Here is a 14,306-nt window from a genome sequence, read left to right as displayed (position 1 = left end):
AAAAAAAGAAAAGTAAAGATAGGAAGAGAAGAGACGAAACGAGCTTGGCAAATAAGTATGTCCGATAAACAATAACCCCACATAACAATGTCCAGGGCATATGTTTTTCATGTTCATCTTCGTGCCCCACGTCGATCCGCATCATTCGGCACGCTCAACGATAATCCTAAGCCTTTTGCAGCGAAAGCGGTAGACCCCGTAGAATGATTATGCATGATAACGACTACTCCACACCAATGATGATTGGCAACTGGTCTGGAGAAAGTGCGGGGTAGCCAGTGATGAACGTCCTGCGCTATCTAGGAAAGTTGGGCTTTGCGGAGAAAATCAGGCTAAAAAGAGATTTTACATTTTAGCCTGAACGTAAAGAATATCCCGAACTACTTCCCCATGCCGAAACATGCAGTTCTCCACTTTGCCGAGTATTGGACATTCACCGGCGAAGAGATGCAGCACAAAAAATAAAGGGAGAGATTTGGCGAGAACGCGCGGAAAATGACAGTCAACAATCAAGCAGGGCAGAAGTTAGTTGAGCTTGCGTCCCGGTCGATGGCTCCCCAGCAGGCACCTACGTAATTTCAATTCAGTGCTAAATGTGACAATGACAGAGACACATGAGTGGGAGTGGGAATCATTGGCGGCACAAACGACCCGGGTACCAAGGCAGTGGGTGCTTGGACGACGATGACTAGTTGTGCATCTCGCGCCGTCGAGTCGAAACTCAGCGCCTTGATCTCTCTCGGTCTTCTGTCCTGAGGTCCTCGCGTTCGGCTTCTGCAGGATAGTGTCACCAGAGATCGCAAACCCACAGGCAAACACGCTTATGCGATGCGTAAAAATGGACAGAGCATCCAAAGGATTACATCAGACTTGGACTGGGATGAATCGCGGTTCGGGAAATGGCCTAGCAGTGCAGATGTAGACTGACTCCAACTGCCACGTAAGAACGACGGGTATAAGGGTGATGCGCGTGTATAAGGTACAAGTAATTTGCTTGGGCGTCCTGAGGATCGTATGGAATAAAGGAAGCCGATCAGTCGCGGATAGTCTTCCAACAGCAGGTTTGAACGGTGTGTCGTAGGAGAATGAAACGTCCACTGGATCCGCAATCGCCATGAATGGGCAAACGATGCACTGCTTTGGCTGAGGACATGGGACTAATGGCAAGCGGGCGACGAGATCGGTACATGTCTAAGGTCTCCACCAATGTTTCGTAGTAGGTTTTCTGTCCTCACCTCGACACTGAAGTGCCGGGCGTTGCCCAACGCACTCAGACGCCATTGTGACAGGCGACACTCCTGATAGTAATACCTCGGGATCACAACATTCTTGCCTTTATCCGTCGTTGTGTAGCCCATCTTTCTCGTCTTCCCTACTTTGCCATTTATCGATATGTGGAAAAGCGGTGTGTGTCTGGGAGAAGTATGACCAATCTGTGCCCAAAACCAGGGGGGCGATGACGGTTGGCGACGATCAAGCCGATTTTAATCATAGAATGGCTTGCGTACAGTGACTCTCTATGTGTCGCGCATCGAGGATAGGCAGGGTGACGGTAGGGGTAAGAACTTGTAGTCTCGCAATGGCCGAGGGCATGGCCGGAGGGGAAGGCGTTCGAGCCGCATACAAGACTGTCGTCCACATCAGACAAGCCAAAGCGCCGGGAAGGGAGGATCGTGAGGATCGACTATACAATGTCAGCAATGGGATGAGGGGTGGCTCGCCGAGCCGAGAATCTTGGGCGTACTCAAATGTCTTCCCTCTGGGTCAATCTAGCCTCTAGATGTATCTGCAGGCGGTCCGAGCAACCCTCATACGGCTTATCATATCCACACGTCCACATGGTCTCGTCGGAGTGTATAGTAATGGTAACGCGACGGTTTGATCATAACAGGGTAAGAGTTAAGAGTTGCTAGGCATGACACAGCATCGTCTGCGGGGCACGACTGACCGTGGAGACGATACGGATAAGGCTGCAAAGGCGATGGTATAGGAGAGAAAACGACGGGCAAGCGTATTATAAGGGCCCCTGGCAGTAGACTGGAGTTTGAAGTGGTGGACTGTGCTGTGTAAAATCCCGAGCGGTACGGAGGTCCACACGCGAAAGTCCTGACAGCGTGTAAATCATATGAAACACTTAGTAATCCTTATGTAAGCCTTCTGATTGGTCAAATCCATGGTCTTGGTAATTCTCTACAAAGAAATTTTGCTTATCTATTTGCACCGGAGCCTATAGATATGCTGGCTGGCGACGATGAGTCCGATATTAAGGCGAGCGAGGCATTGAAAGACGTCCTATTACATCACACACATACCTTAGATGTATATAGCCTCATTTCTTGAATACGCTATGGCAGAAATCTCACAAGAGTACCCTCAAGGCGAGTACATTATTCGAAAATAGTACCTCCCAATAGAAGGCTTTCAGGCCAAATAATATATGCTGGGGCGCAGGCTTCCCAATAGTAAAAAGCTTGCCGAGTACTAGTTTTTAACTATTTAATTTTTAGAAAAACTCTCTAAAACCCCTCGAACCCTTCGAGGGCTCTTTAAGAGCTCTTCGAGGGCTTTTATCGAAGGGATTATTAAAGTAAGCTTAAAATTTAATGATTTTAATAATATTTAATTAATTTCGAGCTTACTTTAATAGGTCCTTCGATAAAAACCCTTAAAAAGCCTTTAAAGAACTTCGAAAGATTTAAAAAAATTTAAGGGGTTTAACTTTAAGAATCGAGAGAGATAGTTAATATACTTAGAGGGAGACTCTCTAAAACCCCTTTAACCCTTTAAAAGCTCTTTAAGAGCTCTTCGAGAGCTTCTATTCAAGAAACTCTTCTCGTAAACTTAATAATTTAAATAAAAATCTTAATTTTTAGTATATCTTTATAAATACGATATTAAATTTTATCTACGCTATATTATTTAAAAGTATATAATTTAATCTATAACTTTATAAATTTATTTTATTATTATAACTTTAATAAAAGAAAAAAAATTAAAAAAGATATATTTAAGAATTTTAAAGTTTTTTTCTAACTTTCTCTTTTAAATATACTTATATATATCTATATTTAGATTAAAAATAAAGAAATAAGATATATTTTAAATTAGAAATAATAGAATTTAATTATCTAATTAATTACTAGCCCTTTAATATAATATCTATTCTTATTTTTAAGTCTTAAGTATTAAGAAAGTAAGCTTTTTAATTAAGTATCTACTAGCACCCTACTAGCGTAATCGTTAGGCTTATGTATCTTACAGTAATTATACGTGTAATTACTATAAAGTGTAATTACTGCAAAGCCAAAATCACATCACTATTCCTACTTAAAGCCTTCATATTAAAGTATGCGCTAATAGGAGTATTCCCGGTCCCCTAGAGATTCCTTAGGGCCGCCTTCCGAGAGTAGGACTAGATCCCGTGCTACTACCTTCCGCCTCGGTCCGCCCTGTTCTAGACCCGAGCAACTAGTCGGCTTCAGCCTTCCGCTATTAACAAGATCAATGTCTTCTACACTTGTCAACCTTTTCACCTTCCTGGCCATGAATTCATCTTTCCTTATACAAAGTTTAACGAGTGTGAAGTTTATAACTACATTTGTGTGAACTAGACTTGGTGTAAGGCTGTATAGAAATGTCTTGGCTTGCAGTTGGCTCAGCCGATGTGAGTCAAAAGCCTATCTCTGGCAATGGGTTTCCCTCAACTCGCTGAGACTCTGTAGGCTATTAATCTCCACGATGCGCCTTCCCGAAGACCAATCTAGCCTCGGCAGACAATTGATTGGCACAAGGCGCAACTTGAGGTCGACTCTACCATCGACAGCCTTGGCTTTTGGCTGCTTTCCGATGCCCGTTCTCGGAGCAGATTGCAAGAAGCTGCTCATCAATACGATCACGCAACATTCTCCTCCATCCTAGGCCGATTACTAGAGCAATGTGGACAGGAATGGAAGAAGGCAGCGTCGCACGAGGGCCGAAGAAAACATGATATTAGTCACCATCTTGAAAACAACCACGAAGTTCTCAGTGAGTGGCTGTACTCAAAGCTAAATGGTGTTGAGAGAGCATACAATGGTCAAGGTAGGCACGGATTCGAACTAGACTTGTAAGCTTGACACAAATGACCTGTATAAGTCTTGCGTTTGCACGATGTGAGGGATCAAGTCCTTTCCAAGACCGTCTTCGAGCGCATTCGACAGCATCTTTCCAATTGTCTCAGTGCCGACAACCCAATGCAGCACATCGAGTCTGTTATGGATTCCTTAGAGTTTGTGGATCTGGGCGAGACATTCTTCGATGTTGCGTGGGACCACACGTACTTCCAGGACGAAATGGACAAATCGCAGAGGCTAGGCTCTATGATTACTTTCACTGGCTCGGTTGATGCTGCATGGGCCGCAACCAGTAAAGAGTACGTGGAGAAGATATGGCCAGAAACGGGGATGGTCACTCTAAGTGCCATAGAGAAGGCAATGAAACAAGACAAAATAGGTTGTTACTACGAAACGTTCAGTTCCTTTGACGGAGATTTCGGAGTTGAAGTGAGACGCTCAAGAGGTCCCCAGATCAAAGTCCAAGGATCTAAAAGACAAACTGTTCAAGTAGCACAGCAATTGGCCTGGATGATGGGCGTCTTCCAAACGAGAAAAGATCGAGACTCAGATAAGACAATGTACTCGCATTTTCAAATCGACAATCAAGACACAGACCGGTTTTCGTTGTCACCATTGCCACTCAAGGAAGCCTCCGAAAGTAATGCGTCATGCTGGCCATCGTTGTTACATGGTGGCGTCATCTCTCATGGGTTCCCGATTCCTCAAAGGGGCAGTGAAGTGGGAGTTGAAATGTCTTTAGATGCGATCATTCCTCTTGCGGGCATCCAATATCCTGTCCATATCCAAGACGTCACCATTATGAAGGGATGGTCAACCCTGCTGTATCCAGTGAAAGCTTCCGTGGACTTCGGCTCGATCCAATGGCATTTAGTAGCATGTGACGTTCCAGACGATCCGCGGATACTTCAAGCACTGTCTTCTGTCGCCTATGTAGCGAATTGGAAGGATGTCGGCCTCGACTCAATTAGAATGTCACGGTCCTTTATAGGCTTCTGCGACTCTGCAAATATTCACTTGGGGACGAAGATGTTTGAGCCGCAACGTTCAGAAGATGTGTCGGGCGCATTGATTGAGACAAGCCGGGCGTTCTGGCAAAAAAAGGTCACTGTCAATATGGGAACCGCCGGTATGGGCGCTTTTGGATTCGGAGCTGCTGGCGAGATAGGCTTCACCAAGACCACAGTCGCCAGGATGGCAGAACGGGAGAACTTCGACAAGGTACTGGACTTGTCTCGGGGGACAGCGGTGATTATGTATGACGTTGCCACCAGTCTTGCATGGCTAGTGCCAGAGATCAGTGTGGTGCTGCACATGACACGGTCTTGGTTCCTCGAAAGGAAAGACCTTGCAAGAAATGAAATCGAAAAGTTACCGTCTGCAGCCATAGCTGAAGATGGGGGTAGCGCTGCAATGAACGCAATCAGAAAACACCAGTCGCTTGATTTGGAGCGCACCGGTGGCACATCGACTTGGAAATTCATGGATATCGTGAAGGATTCTGTCCGTTTACTCAGAGCCTGCAGAGATACAAAAGATCGATCACAGTCATCCAGTTCAGTCTCATACCTGCTGTCTAGGGTTCAGTCGCCGAGGCTTTACGGATGGGACATGGCCGATATGATTGACGGAAGAGACAACACATCGAGGAAGGAAATATCAGTCCACAAGAACTCCAATGACAGATGGGTCACTTCCATAGCCAACCATCCTGATGTGTTGCTTCTGTTCTGCAGGAACATAGCTGCTCCAATTCGCCCAGCTCAGCCGGAACAGACTTGTCGCAAGTGGAACCCAATGCCTTCGGGAGAGAATTACCTAGTGGCTTCTGTGCAATCTTTGAAAGACTTGGCACGTCATTGCAATGGAGGAGACAAAGGCCGCAAGTTGACGGACAAATGCTATTGGTCGCGACCATCTGGAAGCAATCCATGGGGTCCATGCGATTATGAGTCTAGAAAGGGATGCAATCGGTTGCAGCAAATAGTGGATCAGAATCCTAATCGTCCGGTGAAGCTCCATGATGGTGGTGCAATTGTCTTTGGCCGTAACGCATCTCCACGCAAGAGATGCCGACTGCCTAAGTCATCGAGTCCTGAGAAGGGTCTGGTCGCTACCGATGGCATTTCAGATGAGACTGCGGGCAGCATCTCGACCATGTCTCTGCCATTTGACTCGCTCAGCGTGAGTCAGCGTGATCAGCGAATTCCAGTAACAGTTGATGATAACGATCGAGCGCCAGTCCCAGTTTCATCCTCTGGCGGAGAGATGCACCAAGGCCTGTCTTTCGAGGAAGACTGTCGAGCTATCGCTGCAGCACTCGCTCAACGGCATGACAAGCAACCATCACCAGTTGAAATCGATGAGCTAATTCAGGAGGGCCGAGCAATCTACGATCAATTCCGTCACCAAGCACAGAAATTGCAGAAGCAAAAAGTCCTGGTGGACGAAATGTTACCGATACTCAGGTCCACGAAGGAGACCGTCACAGATTGATCGGGCAAGTTACATTTTCAGAATCCCAAAGGGGTATGAGTTTGTATGTTGCCATCTACAGAGGTATGATTTTGTAAGTTACTATAGGGGCCTGAAATTGCTACCTAAGGATCTACTTTCGAGATCTAACTAAATGCGGCCCCTTATCAACGTGAACGCAATCGCGACTCTGGAATTTCCTTATGGGACGCGTTGTCGTCGGAAAGGGGCGGGGTTTCCGGGCGAGGTTTTGGGGTGGAGGTTCGGAGCGGATTGAGGTAGTTAGCCTGTAGCCTGCCCTAAGCCCATAGCCTGGTAATCTCTATGTATTTTTGGCCTCTCAGCCTACCTGTGCTCTACCCAACTAGATAATAGGGCCCTCGCATACACTCCTAATTACTTTCCTATTGGTCTACAGACTTAGGCACAGCAACACCTACAAGTTAACGGCAACTTACGAGTATATTTCCCTACCCTAGAGGAATAGCATTTCACAAATTCGGACCCTCAATTTTGGTGAGGGGTATAAGAACGTAAGAAATCCATGGTTTTAGGTATGAAGATATAATTTGCCCAAGAATGATCGTGAAGGTGAAGCGAAGCTCAGACTCTATGACACCGACAGGGAAATGGAGACCATTCTGTTCAACTCGAAGCCGAGGCTTACTTCACTGAGACGTAGTGCTAACTCTACCCAAATTTTAATGAAATTTGAGAAACAGTTCAATAGAAATATCGAGAGATTTTAGCGATCTTCTATCTTCTTGATACTCTATGAAAAGTTGGCATTTGTTAAATCAGATCGAAAAGTGCACTCAGGGACCCGATCCCCGGGCATATTTGTGTAAGTAGGTTGGAGCACGGCCGCCTTCAAGCTCTTCTGTTCTTCTTGGTAGTCAAGACAGTCATTACCTATTCAATGGTCATAGCCAATCGGCCATACGTTCTTCCGCTACCGACTGCCTGTACTTCAACATAAAGTGAGGTTTTACCGGATTGAGGACTAGCGGGGCCGCAATGCCGTGTTTAAGGTACCTTAACGAACCCTCACCTTAGCAATGCACACCAGCGGCGCTCACCTTCAAAGCAAGACTGTCTCCACACTCGAGTCTCTCTGACCATCACACCGGCCACTCATAAGGCACACCTATTGTTTCCTGTGCTTATGATAATTCTTCCGATCCAAAGGATGAGAAGTGCCCCCTTCAGCAGCTTCAGAAACGCGCATGCGCCAGAGCGAGACCAGGACGACAGAGTTGATGCTTAATGACAATGAGGACCGGATGGTTCTGGAGGCGCTGGAGCACTTTGTTGAATCTTGACGACTAGCGGAAGAATCCCGTAAGGGAAGTATAATACAGCCCGTGAGCGCATTCCTTGACGTGAAGGCGGCCCTGAAGAGAACAATGATCGTGCTGACACATTTGTCTGCAGAACTTCATCCCTTCTACACCAGAGCAGTACAGCCAAGGAACAACACCCTCCCCACGTTGAAGCCTGCCACTACCGCCTGTTTACTTGAAGGTGACATATTACAATATTCGAAAGAGAGGTGAACGGTGGGTGCGCAACAGCTTTGAGCTACTGGTGTCACGCGGAAGCTCTGTCTGCAAAATGGGATCGAGGAAGGAAGGAACAGGGCCTGAGAGAGGAAACACACGATCCTTCTTGAGAGAAAGGCTATTCTTGAAGATTTAAAGACTACATGCACTCGTTTGTGCAAGCCAGGGCCAGAGTAAGTGAGCCTGCTCAATAACAGAGGTCTTTGTACGCCGAGACATAGCAGGTCTTCCACGAGCTGTTATCTCGAACTGGTCCGGGGCTCATGGATTGCTGAAGGATGATGATCATACCTCGAGCCATCATAGCATTCAGAGCAACAGGAACATTCAGGAACATTCAGGGTCTCAAAGACTTTGACGAAGTCGTGGACGACGAGGGGATTGTACATGTCCCTAGACGCGAACAGCAACACGTTTCCTCAGACAATGCAAAGGTATCTACAGCTCAGAGAATTGGATGCAGCAACCCGGCCTATCACAGTCCCGCAATAAGCTTCTTGCCTCAAAGCTTCCAACAGAAAAGCATATCCCAAACAGCGCCAGTTCCTGAATTTCCAACCGAGAAATTGCAGGAACCTGCAAAAGACTAGGTCAGAGTTGACTTCCCAGGAGCCTCCAAGCGTGTGCCGTAAGGCAATTGGTGGTGTTGGAGTAATGGCTACAGGCGCGGTATGCCAGGTCTGGAAATGTTTTCGGTACCTACACTACGCTAAGAAATCCGGAAGCTGTCCAGCAGCTTTGGGACCAGCTTTTTAAGAATCTATGACATTGACCGAAGGCTCAGACACTTCCGGAACCTGATCGCTAAGACATTCGCCTACGCGTCGGAATACATCCACCAGTATGCCGAAGTCCTTCAACTCCTATAGAACTGTCCTCTACCGTCAAAAACAATGGATCATGCTGCAGCGCTAGAATAGCAGAATCAGGTTGGGACAGACTGTGGCCAGCAAAAAGTTGAGTTCTGCATCCGGCGGGCGGAAACCTGCAGAAGAAGGATGTCTACAACATTCATGTGCGGGATCCTTGAAACGTGGAAGCGGGTGAGTTCCTCGGGAGGACTGGGACCCGCACAAGGATATGCGTGCAGGGCCGGAAAAGTTGCGCACTAGAGAGGATGGGGGCACCGATGGTCCTTGTAGGTGCACATTGTAGGACCTTGAGAGTAACTCAGGGATTCTGGCGAGGATTGGCATTTCGCTAGCTGGCTTCCATGAATCGCGCGGGATTTCTCAGCACTACTGGGATACTTGTCAAAGGAAGAGCAGCCGTACGAATGGCAAAAACAATAGTAGCAGACTGCGGCATCCGTGCGCATTAATATATCGCAGTCCTATGAGCGCAGAAAAAAGACAGCCATATCATCGAAGACCATCCCAAACATGGAACTGAACAGACTACGAATTATTTTCACCATTCACCAAACACGTTGGCCAGATCATGCTGTGCTCTCCTGCTCCCAGTGCAACCACGGCAAAGCATAAGACCCCTACCCCTATTTGACCTCGACTAGCATCATCTCAATCGCTTCACTCCGTCTCTTCTCCTTCGCCCTCATTCATGTCAAGGTCACTTTGCATCTGCAGCGACTGGGCGTACCCCTTTTCAGCCGCGCCCCCTTGTCTCTGCTTCATCATTTCAGCCACTTTCGATTGACGTCGCTTGTACGGCTCGAACCTCGCAGATGCTGACGGCCTTCTATGGCTGGAATGCGAGACATGGTGAACTCTGTCTGGTCTTTGAGACGTCGTGCGATCCTTGGACGGTCGAGGGTCAGGTTTGAATCGAGTTGGAAATGCATTATCCTGGCCTTTTGCTACCTTGGGTACGCGAGCCGAGTCGCCATCTCCTTCGCTTGCGTCCCCATCACTGCTGCTGCGCTGGTTTGCGTCTGGCGGACTCTTGACATCTGATACCTTCCGAACTGCATCGAACTCTTGTGGTGTAGGCCGCGGGGTCAGTTTCGCGCGCTTCTCGACAGCCTGCTGGGATGGCAAAGCAGACAGTGAGTACATAGTTTCGGATGGCCCAAAGGATCCTGTAACATCAGTCGTGGTGATGTTGGCAAGCGATGCGATATCCCTGCTTGACTGCTTCCTGAACGTATACAGTGGCTTCTGATCCATCATTGATCTCGTGGCTAGGGTGTGGACTGGAGGTTGAGTAGCGTGGCAAACAACATTGTGGCCTAAGGATACTGTGCTTGGTGACTGAGAGGTCCACTTCTGATGATCGAGTCCGATCCCGGTACGTGGACTGAAGACAAAGCTCCGAGGCACTGAATGGCCTCCGCTCTCTAGAGGATATTCAGGCAAAGGTGCCATAGCTCCTTCCAATGGTGGTCCAGGGTAGCCGAGAATGCCCACTGGTGTCCATCTGGGCTCGACTGGATGCGCTGGTATTCCGGGGCAACTCCAATTGCAATTCAAGCCCCCCTGAGAATCTCCGAAGCATTGCTCTGAGTCAAAGACCTGCGTAGCAGAACGTTGCAGAGGCACAAGCGGGAATGGTATGGCATTGCCTTGACGGGCTAAGTATGGACCATCCGATACCACCGCTTGCCTCCAAAGCTCGTCAATAGAAGGTATTGTGCAATCAGGTTTTGGTGTACTACTCAAATATGGCGGCGGCGGCGGAGGAGGCGGCGGTTGCGAGGCTTCATTCTCAAGTTTGACCTTTGTAGTGCGCCGTTTGCTCAGAGAGTATGGAGGCGGGGGAGGGGTATGTCGTCCTAGTTCTTCGTAAAAGAGCATTTAGGCCTGGGTTTGGATGAGCGCAGATCTGCAGATTACTAGGCTCGAGGCCTGAGGACCTCTTGTGGTGGTACCTTGCTAAGGAAAAAGGATCAGGATACGGGAGGTTTTCAGGTCAAAATGGGCTTATTTGGTGTGCCTTTCGACGGCTATGATCTCTCCTAGATTACGGCTCCGCGGAGGAAGGTCTTGCATAGAGTTGCTTCTGATACGTAAAGGCTCTAGTATCATCAGGTAGTATAGTACGAGTTATGCTTGAAAATCAGAGGCTTCGCCACAATTTGTTTGCGAAATACGGCTCTTTCATTGAAGTGCATGCAACGACTTGCTTCAAAGCAACAACGATACGAAAGAGAACACCTTTGAGTGACAGATCAATCCAATATAATGACAAGGAAGCAGCAAAGTGACATGAGATTGGAGAAGATCGAGGCTGCGAAAACGGCTAATTGCATACATCTGGCGTATAAGCAAACAATCCATTGGACCATCGAACGAATCAAGTTTGTCATTCCGTTCTTTTCGTCATGCAAGCCAATGCACCTCGCCAACAACCAAACGGCAACGAGAAGGAAACAGTGTCCCCGCTTTTCAACTGGTCATTCTTCTACCCTCGAGCCATGTGCGCCGGGCAGCATCTGACTGTCGGCAGTAGACATCGAAAGCCGATCCTGCTCCGTATTCTGGCTTGCAACTCCTGCTCTATTTTCTCGAGTAGTTATCCTTACCTGTCTACGATCCTTTCAAGCCGTAATTCTCATCCATCAATACCTCAGTAATATCCCTGTGCGACGCTACACCAGCTCGTTCGGCGGAATTGAGGAGATGCTGAGATGAAATGTGGGCACCCGTGATGCAGCCTGGCCTGTGACGAATGTTCAAGACCGGGTCTCGTGCCGATGAGCTTGCGGCTGCCTGCATTGTCAGCACTCTATTATCGAGAATGCTTTCATAATAGTACCGAAGTAATTGGCATATAAGATACTACCATATAGCCGAAGCGTCCATCTAATCGTCGTTTGGAACCGTATTTTATATGTAAAGGGGCCTTATAACACTGTGGTATCGTATGGCCTAAGGCGCTAGTCAATGGTCTTACTAAGCTCACTGTCGCCAATCAGAGAGCTCGGAGAGACGCTCTTATTAGACGGGAAAATACCTCTGTACGGGGGATGGTACCTGATTTGGGGGCGTAGGGTACCGCAAATGGCCTGTACCTACTCCGACTACTCATTATTCTACTTGCCTTGCTACTATGAGGGTTTACTTGATAGATTCCCAATGGACTTGAATGGATACTTCTGATTTTGCATTGGGGGCCTACTATTAAGCACCATTACTCAGCAGGCTACTAGGACCCCTATCTTACAGTCTAATTATGGCCTACGTCTGAAAAACGTTATTTTGAACGGTATTTTATATGCAAAGGGGCCTTATAATGATGTGGTTTTTTATATGCCAATTAATTCGGTATTCGGTGTTTAGATTCCAGCGACAGGACTTGTGACGCGGGTAGAGTGGACAGCTTGAAGGGAGATACTGAATGCGGGTCGATGTAGGTAAGAACAGTGGAGCTCGTCCAGCGAGATGATTTGATATGAATATTTACATATAGAGTGCTAGGGTGGATATTTTCGAGCTTTTCGTTTGTTGCTGCGTCCGGCATGGCCGCGTCGGGGGTCGTGGTAGCCTTCATGATGCAGCGGTGGAAAATCGAACGTATTACTATCGCGGTTCAATGTAGGAGATTCCCGATAGCTTTGTGATGATAGAAGACAATCGAGAGATGAAAGTGAGAAGAAAGCAGTGGAGGTGAGGTCATCGGCAAGTATCAAGCGCGTTTGCCGCAGCAAATTGTTCGAATTACTTCATCCCATACCACATCTATCAACTCAATTACCGTCTACATTGCTATTCTTTGAACCGGCTACTCCATATAATGGTGACCGGCTCAGCAGAGGAGCGAGCGAGCAAAAAAGCGAAGAGGGTCACCGCTAGCTCCGGTGATTTCAGCCAATACCGTTATCCATGCTCAATCCTCATACAGGCTCACCGTACCGAAACTCGACCTCTTTCCAATACATACATACGCCAAGGGTCCCGCCCAAGCCGACCCTTTCGACGAATCCTACACCAACGATGATAGAGGCGGAGAAGCGCCACCGGCGCGGATGCCTGCTATCCAGCCCGCACCTGCACACATCATACCAAGATTTACACACCGCAAATTGGGCCCTCTCCCTTTAAAATTAGAGTCCGCGGTCAAGATGGCCGTGGTCTAGGTCGGTGTCTGGAAATACACGCATCCGTCAGATACTATACATTTGATGGTTTTGCATAGTACAATACGAATCGCCCTCGAAAGTGGAGACATAACCTTAGTCATTAACGCACTCACCTCCTTCGTGTTACTGTCATCGCCTCGCACTCCCTGGGTTACGTGACGTCAGCTTTGGTGGCCGCCTGCACCAGATTAGTCCTATATCAAAGACTGAGCAATTTCACACTCGGTGAATGTAAGTATACGGTGCTTCTGGACGGAGCTGCGACGGACGCGCGCTATCATGCTTCGTCAAGACGAGGGGCTAGGACGTACCAGGACGTTTTACAGCGCTCAACGAACCTAGATACTACTGCTACTGAGAATATTAGACTTATAGGGGCCGGTGAAGATGACCCTCCTCGTGCAGAGGAATTTTATGAGCGCAAGACACTATCCAGCCCACAAGTCATTATCTCGAGACCGCCTTTTTTGGATGATGAGACTAGCTCAGATTATCTCGGAAGACCATCTACATGGTTTCAAAAGCACCAGCGTTCCTCCAGAGGAACTACTGTACTCACCAGTAGACAGTCCGAGCATCTTATATCTGTAAATGCTGCTAAGCCACTTGAGGCGAAGGCAGAAGGACATCAAGCCCAGAGGAGAAAAGTCACGGCTCATGTGCAAGAGCCTGCGATCGATTGGGGAGCCGGAAGATCCAATAGCGCAGTGAAGTACGGGGTTGAGCCTTGGAGTTGACATGTCAGATGAAATCTGATAAGCTTTGTCATTCTCGATGAAGATGGTCGGGTATGGCTTCATTGACCAACCGACTAGTGGTGGCGGCGTGACTCGTCAACCCTCGAGAATCCGGGTAAGTCCTGATGTCGACCTATCAAATTCGGTACGAAGGAGCATCTCGGCTCAGCCCGGTCGCAATTCCCATTGGAACAAAAACAAAGATCTCACATAAGCTGGGCTAAAGGAAATCCTGACGTCCTATTTCTCCACCTTTTACGATGATCCCACAGAGCGGCAAAGAACGCATGTACCCATCGACGAAAGGTCTCTTGAATGCCAACCGTCACACAGGTTCACAGTAAACCATCCTATAGCTTCCCCTTGTTCAATCACGTTCGCA

The 14,306-nt window shown here is 47.8% G+C and overlaps 3 protein-coding genes across 3 annotated transcripts; 2 read left to right on the top strand and 1 right to left on the bottom strand.

The window, feature by feature from the left end:
- Nucleotides 1–1,579: 1,579 nt before the first annotated feature.
- HO133_006777 (uncharacterized protein) lies at nt 1,580–1,990 on the top strand (the record flags this gene model as incomplete). Its single annotated transcript, XM_037297674.1, has 2 exons — nt 1,580–1,763; nt 1,914–1,990. The coding sequence occupies 2 exons, from the start codon at nt 1,580–1,582 to the stop codon at nt 1,988–1,990; spliced, it is 261 nt and encodes an 86-aa protein (XP_037147110.1).
- A 1,644-nt stretch (nt 1,991–3,634) lies between these two features.
- HO133_006776 (uncharacterized protein) lies at nt 3,635–6,608 on the top strand (the record flags this gene model as incomplete). The annotated part of the gene is made up of 3 exons (XM_037297673.1): nt 3,635–3,664; nt 3,774–4,080; nt 4,135–6,608. 3 exons carry the CDS (start codon nt 3,635–3,637, stop codon nt 6,606–6,608), a joined length of 2,811 nt encoding a protein of 936 aa, XP_037147109.1.
- A 3,070-nt stretch (nt 6,609–9,678) lies between these two features.
- Nucleotides 9,679–10,902, bottom strand: HO133_006775 (uncharacterized protein; the record flags this gene model as incomplete). The annotated part of the gene is made up of 1 exon (XM_037297672.1): nt 9,679–10,902. One exon carries the CDS (start codon nt 10,900–10,902, stop codon nt 9,679–9,681), a length of 1,224 nt encoding a protein of 407 aa, XP_037147108.1.
- Nucleotides 10,903–14,306: the final 3,404 nt, after the last annotated feature.

The sequence above is a fragment of the Letharia lupina genome (genome assembly GCF_014066315.1).
Source record: "Letharia lupina isolate WasteWater1 chromosome Unknown contig_26, whole genome shotgun sequence".
NCBI lineage: Eukaryota > Fungi > Ascomycota > Lecanoromycetes > Lecanorales > Parmeliaceae > Letharia > Letharia lupina.
The sequence above is the reverse complement of the archived record's forward strand: the minus strand, read 5'-3'. Positions and strand labels throughout refer to the sequence as shown.